The sequence below is a fragment of the Salvelinus fontinalis genome, chromosome 30 (genome assembly GCF_029448725.1).
Source record: "Salvelinus fontinalis isolate EN_2023a chromosome 30, ASM2944872v1, whole genome shotgun sequence".
Lineage (NCBI taxonomy): Eukaryota > Metazoa > Chordata > Actinopteri > Salmoniformes > Salmonidae > Salvelinus > Salvelinus fontinalis.
In genome coordinates, this window is record NC_074694.1 from 35,557,342 (window position 1) to 35,572,070 (window position 14,729).

General features: G+C 42.7%; 1 protein-coding gene across 4 annotated transcripts; it reads left to right on the forward strand.

Moving 5' to 3' along the window:
• Positions 1-3,983: 3,983 nt before the first annotated feature.
• Positions 3,984-14,691, forward strand: LOC129829116 (APOBEC1 complementation factor-like). Of its 4 annotated transcripts, none has more exons than XM_055890661.1 (12): positions 3,984-4,093; positions 6,725-6,868; positions 7,385-7,519; positions 7,610-7,740; positions 7,959-8,197; positions 9,306-9,470; positions 9,590-9,687; positions 9,968-10,247; positions 11,175-11,392; positions 11,592-11,728; positions 12,651-12,787; positions 13,304-14,691. In XM_055890661.1, exons 2-12 carry the CDS (start codon positions 6,770-6,772, stop codon positions 13,453-13,455), a joined length of 1,791 nt encoding a protein of 596 aa, XP_055746636.1. In that variant the 5' UTR covers positions 3,984-4,093; positions 6,725-6,769; the 3' UTR covers positions 13,456-14,691. The 4 variants fall into 4 exon arrangements, with proteins under 4 accessions (XP_055746636.1, XP_055746638.1, XP_055746639.1 ...); XM_055890663.1 differs by having other exon boundaries at positions 11,199-11,392; XM_055890662.1 differs by lacking the exon at positions 3,984-4,093 and adding an exon at positions 4,121-4,282.
• The last annotated feature ends 38 nt before the right edge of the window (positions 14,692-14,729 follow it).

Consider the following 14,729-nt stretch of genomic DNA (forward strand, 5'->3'; position numbering starts at 1 on the left):
ATAATGTTCATATGCAGGAAAACATTTTCCAAGGTAGGGACACTCTGGAATGACTGATTTGTTTCTTTAGCATTTTCCATGTGTGTCAGAGCCGAGATGCCCAGTAGATATGCTTTACTGGGACATACAGACACGAAGTGTTCTGACGTATTGTGACAGGCCAGGAGGGAACCATTATAGCCATCTGTCACACAGTACCTTAATAAACAGGAAGCTGTCATCTAACATCCTGTTGACTTCCTCCCATGCCACTTCCTTTTGATATCAGCTCTGCCCTGTGATGGATGGCTCCATTTTGGTATATATGTAACATCAAACAAAAATATGGATGAAACACACATGGCCTTTTTTCTGAGGACTTTAACAATTACTGTATGCAGAATTCATAGTATCTCAATGACGATGTTTTCCTAAGCGTATGAAATGTTGAGATGTACACAGCATTCATGGATGTTATATGTCTAACTACATGGTTGAGTTGATAAACAATGCCTGGTCAGGGATGTCTTTGTGGTTTTCTGTTTGAATGAGCATGGCGCCAGAGGAGGTCACCCAGAGTAATAATGCCACAACCCTATAGAGACAAATGTTCAGTAACACCAAGTGGAAAACAACAGACACTCCAAAGGACAGATGGGATCTGGGATCTACAGAAGGGGCCGAATTTCTCGCAAGGCTGCCTCATTATTACGTCATTCAGATTAATGAGGTAATGCTGAGGAAATGTTTACGGCAGTTTTCTCACTTTTTGGTTCAAGTGAGCCACCAGTAAAGGTCCCACCACTCACTACTTACGGGCGTATCTGTTCAACCGCACGGGGGCGCTAGAGAGTCAATAAGACGTGACAGACTGCTGGAGGTCTGGACAAACAATGTGACATGCAATGTTTTTCCATGTCTACAGGATAACACTGACATGCACAATTTATTGAATGCATCAGTAATGGAATGAGTGGCACACAGCCTTGGGAGACACAAACCAATTATTTGTGCGGAAATGAAAGTCTGCCAGTGGAAAGAAATGGGCAAAAGCAATTATGCACAAAACATAGATCAAAGACACTGCCAATGTGTCATTAAATTCACAATTGTTGAGGCCAAATATGGATACCAATGTTTGGCACGAATAATAGGTTTCTTATAATTACATATTGTACCAAAACCTGGGTTATGTGACATGATATTAGGGGAGACCGGGATGGTTGCAACACCATTTTTGTCAATTTCTCAGAGATTGTTAGAGCTACGTCATTCAAAATGTGATAGGAACAACTTCCATCTGTCTGCTCCAAATTGGTATTGGTATTATCACTAAATCCAACAGACAAGGTGTGACTTTGTCTCAAATGCAAGGAGAGTTCAATTGTAACAGGGCTTAGGGTGAAATGTAACACTTTGAAAAAATGCTTGAATCATGACATGCAACAAGATATTGAAAGCGTTTGAGAACATGAGAACAACATTGCCATGTTAAACATTTTGTGTGGCAGAAATAATCATTTGAGCTGTTCAAACTTTAGCATTGCTAACTTACGCCAAGTATATCTACACAAACTGGTTATATACCTGAAATAAGTTTGGTGAATCTAACTACAAAGCAGGTGATGCCATCACAAAAAAAAAATACTTTGTTACTTCAAAATGTGATTTTTGTCAATCAAATTTGCAGAGTTATTCACAGGGTATCGCTTCGTCACATGAGGGTTGCGGACTAAACTGAACATGTGCAGTGAGTCACATGATGTTAGCTTGTTCCTGATTGGAGTATTTGAGAGTGTTACAACTATCCCGTGTTACAATCATGCCCGGTCTCACCTACTTCTTATTCATCCCAGCTAGGAGGCCAACTCTGATTAGTGGTGTGGATGTGAACAGCTAGACAGAGAAACACCTGGTAAAAACCCTGAGAGGGTAAAAGCGTACTAAGCAGGGAGACTCTGCCTGCCTATGTAATCTAGGTGATATGTCACTCAAACGAACAAGACGAAACAGCAAACACCGTGGCACGACAACACGGCATCTCAGAAGCTTGTTTACCTGCAGTCTATCACTGACAAATGGTGGATAATGTGTCACACTACGACTTTGGTGATATTATTTTTGCGGAATAGAATAACAGAATATATAGCTCTCGCTATCAAAGTACTACACATTCATTTAATTTACATTTACATTACATTTAAGTCATTTAGCAGACGCTCTTATCCAGAGCGACTTACAAATTGGTGCATTCACCTTATGACATCCAATTTACTTTATACCCATGTAATTGTGGCCCTATCTCTTAAACAGGAAAACACATACAGTACCAGTCAAAAGTTTGGACACCTACTCATTTAAGGGTTTTTCTTCATTTTTACTTTTTTCTACGTTGTAGAATAATAATGAAGACATAAAAATTATGAAATAACACATATTATGGAATCATGTCGGAACAAAAAAAGTTTTAAACAATAGATTTTAGATTCTTCAAAGTAGCCACCCTTTGCCTTGATGACAGCTTTGCATGCTCTTGGCATTCTCTCAACCAGTTTCATGAGGTAGTCACCTGGAATGCATTTCAATTAACAGGTGTGCTTTGTTAAAAGCTAATTTGTCGAATTTCTTTCCTTATTATTGCGTTTGATCCAATAAGTTGTGTTGTGACAAGGTAGGGGTGGTATACAGAAGATAGCCCTATTTGGTAAAAGACCAAGTCAATATTATGGCAAGAACAGCTCAAAGTGGTGCAGTCGCAAAAACCATCAAGCGCTATGATGAAACTGGCTTTCATGAGGACCGCCATAGGAAAGCAAGACCCAAGTTCATTAGAGCTACCAGCCTCAGAAATAAGTTCAAGTAACAGACATATCACAACATCAACTGTTTAGAGGAGACTGCGTGAATCAGCCCTTCATGGTTGAATTGCTGCAAAGAAACCACTACTAAAGGACACCAATAAGAAGAAGAGACTTGCTTGTGCCATGAAACACGAGCAATGGACATTAGACCAGTGAAAATCTGTCCTTTGGTCTGATGAGTCCAAATCTGAGATTTTTGATTCCAACCGCCATGTCTTTTTGAGACGCAGAGTAGGTGAACAGATGATCTCTGGATGTGTGGTTCCCACCATGAAGCATGGAGGAGGAGGTGTGATGGTGCTTTGCTGGTGACACTGTCAGTGATTTATTGAGAATTCAAGAAACACTTAACCAGCATGACTACCACAGCATTCTGCAACGATATACCATCCCATCTGGTTTGCGACTATCATTTGTTTTTCAACAGGACAATGACCCAGCACACCTCCAGCCTGTGTAAGGGTTATTTGACCAAGAAGGAGAGTGATGGAGTGCTGAATCAGATGACCTGTTCTCCACAATCACCCAACCTCAACCCAATTGAGATGGTTTGGGATGAGTTGGACCACAGAGTGAAGAAAAAGCACCCAACAAGTACTCAGCGTATGTGGGAACTCCTTAAAGACTGTTGGAAAAGTATTCCAGGTGAAGCTGGTTGAGAGAATGCCAAGAGTGTGCAAAGCTGTCATCAAGGCAAAGGGTGACTACTTTGAAGAATCTCTCAAATATAAAATATATTTTGATTTGTTTAACACTTTTTTGGTTATTAAGTGATTCCAGAATATGTGTTATGTCATACTTTAGATGTCTTCACAATTATTATACAATGTATAAAATAGTACAAATAAAGTAAAACCTTTGAATGAGTAGGCGTGTCCAAACTTTTGACTGCTACTGTATTCCTGAGTCAAAAGTTATGGTTAATACCGTGATTTAATATTACAAAAAATAATATTGACTTGAAAGTATATAATGTGGTGTTTTAGTTAAGTGAGCAGTGAGTCTGTGTCTGGCTGAGAGCACCATGATCTTGTTGTCCCTGGTCAAAGGGCTCCTCTCTCTGCAGGCAGAGAGGCAGAGAGAGAGATAGGGCTGGTTAAAGTTTAACCCTGCAGGCTCATAAAGCAGCTGCGGGACAGTGAACCTTTGGAGTTTGATATGATGTGATGACAGAATCACCCCAGTGACACGTTGCTAAATTCCCCAGAATGAAGGACTGAGTCTTCCGGGTGTTGATCTCTGGAATTGCTCAGGTAAGCTTTGCTCCCTAACTCTTACTTGCTGTGTGTCTGCTGCTTTGGAGTCTTGTAAAAAAAAATAAGCTCCCCTTGGAGATCTGCTCTCTTAGCACTGGGGATGTTTTTCATGTGACAGATCTAACTGATCACCTGTGGTCAAATGTTGTGTTTGGTGACTCGTATGGTTCTGAGCACACGGTCAAGGTAAGAAAGCAGAGGGAGAGGGAGGCACGGTTAGATGGTTTCATGCAGATGTTTGGAAACATCTTTGATTCAAACAGTGGGGTGTCATTTTCTGTTAATCGTGTTGATGTTGAAGGTGTCACATGTGTGGCGGGGAAAAGACACGTTTGAAATGGTCATTTTAATTCAGTCGTTTATAGCCGGTATATCATTTTTATTTGTCAATTGTTGATTCTATGACAGTAGGGCATAGTGTTCACAGTACAGTTTCAGATAAGACAAACTGATTAACAGTAGCTCTTTCAACTGAAATGTAATCCTATTAAATACACCTACCACTACCTACCACATACATACCGTAAGGTATGGTATGTAGGCCAGATGCCAATGAACATATGGAACCTTAGTCATAGCTCCATTTTAACTTCGAAGTCCAGTGGAAAAAACACATAACCCAGTAAACATTAAAGGGGCTTTTCTCAAAAGGACAGATAATTCATAAAACGTGTGACTAAAGACTCCAAAAGGGATATAAGTCTGAACTATTTGATATCATTTGTATTATAAATCTTTTCGGACTAATTTTTCCAGCAGCAGCAGCGGCCAACCCAGTGGCCTTCAGCCCTGTGTGTATTTAGCCTCAGTCAACAAAGCTCCTAAAAGCAGGTACTGATCACTGCCAGATAAGCCTCCGTCTAGTTATCTTGTTTACGCAAACGGTAACCAGGCTATCGTGAAGAGAGCCCCAGACAGAGTGAGAATAAGAGAAAGAGAGAGAGTGTAATGGAGTTCTGTAGTATTATGTTCACTCAGGGCCTACCCTCATAACAACGCCTTCTCTCCAAGCCACCCAGAACATAAATAGAACATAAAGACCGTTTTCCTCCCCAGGTGTTTACCTAGGCTTAAAGTGGCACCCGCGTAACCCAATACCTCATATTTGACAGTAGAGATTCATTGAGGGTGTTTCTTGGTCAGGGAATAGAAGAGTGATGTTGCCATGGCTGGCTGCCTACGCTAATGTTCTGCTAGCGAATGATTAGGCAATAACTCATCTCTCTAGACACAGGCCTGGAGAGTATCATAATGGCAGCTAATACTGAATTCACAGATGAAAATACATGACCTGGGTCCCAGTATTGTTACTGATGACATTGTGAACAAACGATCTGAAATCTGAAATGAGAGAGTGAAACCATATCACCTCTGGCTTGACTGTCGGTGAAGGATGGTGCTCGACCCGAGAGCAGGTCTACTCCAGTATTTTATATTTTGCCTGGTGTCTTGACATTTACAACAAAGCCTTCCAGACAGCCGTTGAGGAGAGTGATGAGGAGTGAACTGTGAAAACAAAGCCATCTGTGGGCTTGTGTGTGTTGGCAGAATTGAATTGCTTTGACTGTATTTGGAAACATTTCAAGGTGAAAAAGACAGTGTGTGCATGACATCATAATTTCCGTCATGATTGGCACTTGAGAACGTTTGAAGATCGTTTGAGTGGCCGTCACCCCTCACGTACCCTTTGACCCCTTCTGAGTGGAGCCTTGTCGTCAGACTGGAGCCTTGTCGTCACTAGCAGGCCTCTCTTTGATCCATATGTGTAGAAAGAAACAGAGACAGGCCTCTCAATCAGGATGGAAATGATTGCAACACTCAGAGTTGCCTGTTTACTGTATCGTCCTGATAATTTAATCAACCTCTTACCAACAAAAAAGGATTGTCTTGAGGTAGCCTATAGTGTGCTAGTGTTGGGCGTCTTGTGTCTTGTGATTGGCCATTGAAAATCAAAAGGCTTGATTAAGGGACCCTTATTCAAAGCTGTTGCATAAATACTTCATGTATGTCTTATGTAACAGTACATGAGTGAGTGGGGTGGATATAGATTGAGACAAAAGTGGCCTCAGTGGTGGTCTGCTGTTCCTGTGGTTGGCTGAGTTTCGTTAATAATTACATAGCTGTCCTTGACAGGGAACTGAATGAAATAGGCTTCTCTACATGTCGTCATGACATGGAGCAATGGCATTAGTGCATAACAACTGAGTACATGTTGAAGGTGCTATTCAGCCAAAATCATACCTGATCATTCTGTAAAGGTAATCATTCTGTAAAGGTGACCATTCTGTAAAGGCAATCATTCTGTAAAGGTTACCATTCTGTAAAGGTAATCATTCTGTAAAGGTAATCATTCTGTAAAGGCAATCATTCTGTAAAGGCTAAATTGTACTTATGAGCAAATGTATCTCACAATACAGAGCACAATTGTCTTGCTATAAGTGTGATACATTACTGAAGGTCTGAACCAGTTCAAGAGATTATGCCTAAAAAGTGAAAATAGTAACAAAAGAAGGCTTAGGCATGGTAACAGTGTGATTTGGTGACCTATTGAGCTCCAGTTCAGTCAGGTAACTGTATGGGTTGTTCAGCGATGTCACTGATGTGTTCTGAATTGTGATTTAATTTCAGTGAGCACCCCTAATTTTGCTGATTTATTGCTGACAATCGCTCTCAATGGAATCTAATCAAAAATCCGGGGATGGACTGACGGGCATGCAGAAAGAGGTGTCGCTGCGTGCACTCATTCAGCGCACAGGATATCAATTATTGCAGGTAGGAACCAGACCCCAATCATTTAGGCCTTTCACCCAGTATATGGCCAATGCACAGTGTTGGATACTATCATATGGCCCCCGCACAAAAGTCATCCTTCTTTATGGAGTTTGTGTGCAATGTGAGGAAGTGGGGCTCTGATAAAATCCAACGCCTATCCATCAGTTTCAAACCTATTTTCGCTTGGCCTCGGTCATGACAAGTGATAATGGGGCACCACCCTGTGGTGGAAGAGACAAACAACTGGATCCCTTTGGCCGTTATTGCTGCAGTCTGGCCCCTGGCAATTTAATTTGATTGGTGATTCTACAGCTCATACTTTATTGCTATGCGGATTGTCTGGGCAATTTGTGCACAACTACAAGATCATACCAAATGAAGATATCAGGGAGATTTCTATATGAATGCTCCAATCTCTCATTCGGAATGAAACCTGCATTACAAAAGGGCTTTGAAGTGGTAGGAAATCCTTACAAACCCTGTGCTACTGGTTACTCATTACAGTTTTGTCCACAGGAGAATGGTCAGAGGAGGTACGGCGGGCCCCCTCCAGGCTGGGAAGGCCCTCCCCCAGAGAGGGGCAGTGAGATCTTTGTGGGGAAGCTACCCAGGGACCTCTTCGAGGATGAGCTGGTCCCCCTCTGTGAGAAAGTAAGAGATGTTTGCCAACTTAAAACGGTTGCCAAAGTGTAACCTGTTGTATGTCCTTGTTTTCAAAATAAATCCCCTTTCTACTCACAGTTTGGGAAGATCTATGAGGTCCGGATGATGATGGACTTCAACGGCAATAATAGAGGATATGCATTTGTTACCTTCACCACCAAAAATGAAGCTAAGACCGCCATGAAACAGCTCAATAACTATGAAATCAGGTAAGCAATCACATGACACAATGAAATGAAATGGAGAAAAAGCCCTGTGAAGCCTAATGGTCAGCTACCAGAAACATATGCCCGAGTCATGGAAAACTCATTGCAGGACTACGAACACTCTCTTCATCAGCATGCAGCAACAATATCGGATTTCATTGTGTACATTGTTGACAAACTAAATCAATCTTCCCATTCAATTCAATCTGTTTCCTCTCCAGGAACGGAAGGCTCCTAGGAGTGTGTGCCAGTGTGGACAACTGTCGTCTTTTTGTGGGGGGAATCCCCAAATCCAAGAAGAGAGAGGAGATCCTGATGGAGATGAAGAAAGTGACAGATGGGGTGTTGGAGGTGATTGTTTACCCCAGTGCTGCGGACAAGACCAAGAACAGGGGCTTCGCCTTTGTGGAGTACGACAGTCACCGTGCTGCAGCCATGGCCAGGAGGAAACTACTGCCAGGTACTGGGCCCTTATTTTATACTATTAACAGTCATAGTACTGAGAATCGCAGTCAGTCTAAAAACAGCATCATTGTAACATAATCCTATGGAAGGATATACACTGCTCAAAAAAATAAAGGGAACACTTAAACAACACAATGTAACTCCAAGTCAGTCACACTTCTGTGAAATCAAACTGTCCACTTAGGAAGCAACACTGATTGACAATAAATTTCACATGCTGTTGTGCAAATGGAATAGACAAAAGGTGGAAATTATAGGCAATTAGCAAGAAACCCCCAAAAAAGAAGTGATTCTGCAGGTGGTGACCACAGACCACTTCTCGGTTCCTATGCTTCCTGGCTGATGTTTTGGTCACTTTTGAATGCTGGCGGTGCTCTCACTCTAGTGGTAGCATGAGACGGAGTCTACAACCCACACAAGTGGCTCAGGTAGTGCAGTTCATCCAGGATGGCACATCAATGCGAGCTGTGGCAAAAAGGTTTGCTGTGTCTGTCAGCGTAGTGTCCAGAGCATGGAGGCGCTACCAGGAGACAGGCCAGTACATCAGGAGACGTGGAGGAGGCCGTAGGAGGGCAACAACCCAGCAGCAGGACCGCTACCTCCGCCTTTGTACAAGGAGGTGCACTGCCAGCGCCCTGCAAAATGACCTCCAGCAGGCCACTTGTGTGGGTTGTAGACTCCGTTTCATGCTACCACTAGAGTGAGAGCACTGCCAGCATTCAAAAGTGACCAAAACATCAGCCAGGAAGCATAGGAACTGAGAAGTGGTCTGTGGTCACCACCTGCAGAATCACTCCTTTTTTGGGGGTGTCTTGCTAATTGCCTATAATTTCTAGCTTTTGTCTATTCCATTTGCACAACAGCATGTGAAATTTATTGTCAATCAGTGTTGCTTCCTAAGTGGACAGTTTGATTTCACAGAAGTGTGATTGACTTGGAGTTACATTGTGTTGTTTAAGTGTTCCCTTTATTTTTTTGAACAGTGTAGTATATCATATTGGATGATAACTCTGAGACTTTTGACTATGAAAACCAATTTGGGTCTTACGACTTTGGGTGGGCTGATTGGCTGAAATGTTGAACTTCCTGATCTTCTACCCCAGGGAGGATCCAGCTGTGGGGACACGCCATCGCTGTGGACTGGGCGGAGCCTGAAGTGGAAGTGGACGAGGACACCATGGCAACGGTGAAGATTCTCTATGTGAGGAACTTGATGCTGGCTACTACAGAAGAGACCATCGAGAAGGAGTTCAACAGCATCAAACCAGGCAGGTTCAGTTACAGTACAGCCAGACAGTGTGTCACGTTTGGGTTCAACAACGAGTTTCTGTACGTGACCGTGTGTTGTAATGGGGTTGATAAGCGGATGTATGTTAACGATCCACAGGTGCTGTAGAGAGAGTGAAGAAGATCAGAGACTATGCCTTTGTCCATTTCACCCAGAGAGAGGACGCGATAAGCGCCATGGACGCAGTGAACGGAAAGGTATAATCTCTAACACTTTCTCTCTCACGGGCCTCTCTCTCGCACCGGTCTATCCCAGGACATGTAATGTTATGACGACACGTGCTTCTATCTAAAGTGACTCCCAGTTAACCATACACGCAATATCAATACATGCAACTCATGTGGGAATCAAACTCACATCAGTCAGGCTCCAGCCACTCAGCCACCAGAACCAAGCAATATCACACAACAATGCACAATCCAGCCACACAACCATCCTCTACACTGAACAGTTACTAAATGTCAACTCCTCCCCTAGCTGGTGGATGGCTCTCCCGTGGAGGTGACCCTGGCCAAGCCGGTGGATAAGGACAATTATGTGCGCTACACCCGGGGTACAGGTGGCCGAGGTGGGGCCCTGCTCCAGGGGGAGTACACCTACACACTGGGCCAGGTGTATGATCCCTCAGCAGCCTACCTGGGTGCCCCAGTGTTCTACGCCCCACAGGCATATGCTGCTATTCCTAATCAGTTCCGCTTCCCCAGTGCCAAGGGGCATGTGGGTGGCCGTGGCCTGGTGCGCACACCCTCGGTTAGAGGTGGGTACCCTCTCTCTGCTTCCTCTCCACAGACAATCAGTGAGAGACAAATATATATGGCAATTTATCTACCAATCTTTGTCTTTGAGTACCTGACTTGATCAATGATATCTGCTATAATCACTTGAGAGATCCAAATCCAACCAGCCTCGATGGGTAGATTCCAACATCAGCACTTCACTGAAAGATTAAACTGAAATGACTTTGGTCTAAATTGCAATGAATGGTTTTAATCACAGCATGTTCTAAAATACTTAATTCAAATGTTAAACAAGGCTGGAACCAAATACACATTTGCAATGATACAGTATATTTTCTTTCATTTATGTCTACGTTTGATCTCCTAATAGAGATAAGTTACCCATTTTCATGCATTTAGCACTGTGCTGTACTGCTTTATTTATAGTAAGGCACATTTATAGTAAGACACCTCTAAGGAATACCTAGGATAGGATAAAGTAATCCTTCTGACCCCGCCCCCCCCCCCTTTAAAAGATTTAGATGCACTATTGTAAAGTGGCTGTTCCACTGGATATCTTAAGGTGAATGCACCAATTTGTAAGTCACTCTGGATAAGAGCGTCTGCTAAATGACTTAAATGTAAATGTAGTAGAAATAGATTTGGGATGTCTGACTCATTTAAAATGTGCTCTCCATGGCTGCATATTACAGTCTAGTATGACAAGTGCGATCATTCAATTAAGTTGGATTTGGGGGGAATTGAACATGTTGAAAATGGAATCATTGAAATGAATGACGACCCCCCAAAAATAATCAAAATAACGCCACAGCTTTAAGCGGTGAAAATGAGAATCGCTGTACTGTGCCGGCCTGGATGACACCATAATCAGTGTTTACATCGTCTTGATGGCCCCCAGGTGATTTCTGGTGATTTTGATTGGATTTAATGCCTTCTTGCATTCCTAGAAATTTACATGAATGTACCTGTAGGGGCAGCGGGGGTGCGCGGAATGGGTGGTCGCGGATACCTTGCCTACGCAGGTGTAGGCCGAGGCTGTGCCACCTACCAACTAAAGACAGACAAGCACCCCGACGACAAGCTCTTTGACCTGCTGCCGGGCATGGAGCTCACGCCCATGAACCCTGTGTCTATGAAGCCTCCCGGTATCAAACATGCGCCACAGGTACACACCTCCCGGACGAGGCAATGCATGAGAACTGCATGATGAGGAACAAACACACACACGCACCCACACACTTACTTATTAGCCCTAAATAAGGTATACAGAATTCTGCTCACTCAATAATTGAATGATGCAGAAAAACAATGTCATATCATTGAATGATCTATGGATATGTATCGATTCGTATACTATCTTCCAGATCTTGGAGGATGTGTGCCAGAAGAACAACTGGGGGCAGCCAGTTTACCAGCTTCACTCTGCCATCGGACTTGATCAAAGGCAACTGTTCCTCTACAAAGTCACCATTCCGGCTCTGGCCACCCAATACCCTAATGTGTAAGAAACACAGACATACTTTGGAGTCTACTGTACACATCAGTTATGTTTTCAGTAGTGGCTTCCTATATCGAAGGACCCCTTTGGATAACATAACCTTTAAAAGAAGTTCACTTTTTTGTATTTTTTTTTACCAAATCTGTATTTTGGATGTAAATGGCATGTTACAGAAGTGCCCAAACACCTTCTTTGCGATTCCACTTGGTTTTGACAAACGTAATCCACCAGCAATAAAACTATTCGTGCTAGTTAAGAAGTTGCAAGGGCACAGATAAAACATGAACAAAGACTCCGAATACACCCAAACATTGTCATTTTAGAAACGGCAACGCTCTCAGTATAGCGATGCAGGTCTTTAGATGTCGCACACATGAAATTGTGTCATTCCCAACTTTATCCGCAACGTTATATTCCATGTCAGGCATGTGGTGCGTGCGACTCGAGCGATACTTCTTCCGTGTAGCTCGCGCATGCGCACACAGAAAGGTAGGCTCTAGCTCCTGGGTGGGCGACTCCAGTCCTCCAGGGCCTGATTGGTGTCACACTTTTTCTCCATCCCTAGCAAACACAGCTGATTAATCAAATTGCGTTCTAAACTGAAGATCATGATTAGGTGATTATTGGAGTCAGGTGTGTAAAGCTGGAGCTGGGGAAAAACTGTGACACCAAATAAGGCCGTCGAAGGACTGGAATTGCCCACCCCTGCTATAGCTCGAGTCACACAACATGGAAAAAACGTTGTGGATAAAGATTGTAATGACACAACCGCTGAATAAGCATGAGGAAGTCTATCGCTAGTGTGGTCAATTTCTAAAGCCAAGTGAAATCGCAAAAAGAGCAAGTGTCTGGGCTCTTCTATTACATACCATTTACATACATACAACATCAACTTCTTTAACCTTCTCTCCCTTCTTTCCTCCAGGCATCCGTTCACCCCAGCCAAGCTGTGTACAGCTGTGGATGAGGCCAAGGTTCATGCTGCGGAGCATGCCCTGCAGACCCTGGGGCTGCAGACAGAGGGCGCTGAGGCCTCCTCTGCAGCAGTAGCTGCATTCTCAGGTATGTTGTAATTTATTTATTATTTACCTTTATTTAACAAGCCACGTCAGTTAAGAACAAATTCTTATTTACAATGATGGCCTAGGAACAGTGGGATAACTGCCTTGTTCAGGGGCAGAACGACATTTTTACCTTGGCAGCTCGGGATTCCATCTAGCAACCTTTTGGTCACAGACCCAACACTCTAACTACTAGGCTACCTGCCTCCCCCAAAGGTCAATAAGACTAACCATCATCCAACCCTTTCTCTAGAGTAGGTCGCTAGCCTAGAACCACATAATGGTATACACTACATATACTAACCAAACCAAAAGGCTATCCGGCCTTCGCCGTGACAACCCGTGGAGACGGTTATGGAGTGTTCTAAGTTCTAGTGCCACCCTGGAACCTCATTAATGACATTCTGGCAAGTGCTAGTTTGTGATAGGTTCTAGAAAATAGGTATCATACAGACACAATAACAGCAAGAAATGAGATTAAACTACTTAAATGTACGTAATTTCTCCTGATCTGCAGGTTACACAATAGCGAACACCTCAGCCTCAGTAGCTGCCTCCCAGCTCAAACAGGCTGTCACCCTGGGCCAGGACCTGACAGCATACGCTACCTACGAGGGCTATCCGGCCTTCGCCGTGGCAACCCGTGGAGACGGTTATGGAGTGTTCTAAGTTCTAGAGCCATCCTGGAACCTCGTCTCAGTCACCAGCATTCTTTCTTAGTATATACATTCTCAGTCTGTGTAAAACTTATGTAGTATCCATTATGTCAATTTCATTTGATTGTGTTGATCTATTTAGTGGTAGAGGACCACAATTAGATGTTGTAGAGTTAGCAAATTGTCAGAAGTAGATTGCTTATGATGTATTTTATCATTATTTTGACTGCCAATTCTTTTTTTCCCAAATCATATTTTTTTATGACACAGCTGCTGGTTCATAGTGACGGACTAGTGACTTCCTTTGACCCAATAGAGGTTGTAGTGTCCCTTTCAAGTTTGTTCAATTGTCCCTAAAAGTCTTTATATTTCCTCATAAATCATTGATAGAAGTAGAGTTTGCAGATGTCAGGGATACCCATTCTGCCATAGTTTCAATGGTGACCTTTACTTTCTACTTAAATCTGCTGCAGGTGCCTTTTGATGTTGTTGCACAGTTGTACATTGTTAAACTGAAAACACTGGCGTAGTTCAGCCACTTTTGATGGTGAGATGTGTGGAAAAGGGGGTTTCTTTTCTGCTATTTGTGTCTCAGTATTTACAGATGCATACAGAGAATTTGTTTCCCTCTCTTTTCCGATGTTATAGTGTGCAGAAAATGAAAACCATCCACAAGCTGTGAAGCTGAACTGCCTATTTTAATATTTTAAGGGTTTGTTGTCTATGGAAGTCTGTGCCAACGTGTCTGTTTTAGCCATGGGATATTTATTGTAAAAAAATGTCTTTACATTGGAGTGTTAGCTATGGACGATCATCTTGAACAGAGATCGACGTCATTCTGTTTTGCTTATTCCCCTTATTACCTTACACCCGACCTAGACTTGTGAACATGGACATTGGAAGTGTTAACACACTTATCAGGGCACGAAACGACACTGATAAATATGATAATGCCTAAGCAGTGACAGTATTAAAGTGTGTATAGCACTTAGAACGTATTTTTATACCAGAAATCCAACACTATTTGTATAGTTATATTGTTTTTGGATATTTCAAATTCTCTGTGCCTCAATAATTTATCTGAAATCCCATAAAAGCAAATGATAAAGGGTTGAAATAAATGCAAATCTGAAATTTAATTACAATTTAAGTACATTTTTGTGAAACTACATGTGGTACTGCTTGGGTAATAAGAACGTGTCATGAACTGCAATTGCCCATGATGAATAAACCAGCTGCATTTTGAGAACTGCTTTCTTCACTTTATTACAACTCTTTCTTTCTACA

Excerpts from the sequence above, each read along its gene's own strand:
- LOC129829116 (XM_055890661.1), top strand. The coding sequence starts at position 6,770 with ATGGAATCTAATCAAAAATCCGGGGATGGACTGACGGGCATGCAGAAA. Across the intron at positions 10,248-11,174 it reads GCGCACACCCTCGGTTAGAG|AAATTTACATGAATGTACCT; the intron begins GTGGGTACCCTC and ends TTGCATTCCTAG. Across the intron at positions 11,393-11,591 it reads GTATCAAACATGCGCCACAG|ATCTTGGAGGATGTGTGCCA; the intron begins GTACACACCTCC and ends ACTATCTTCCAG.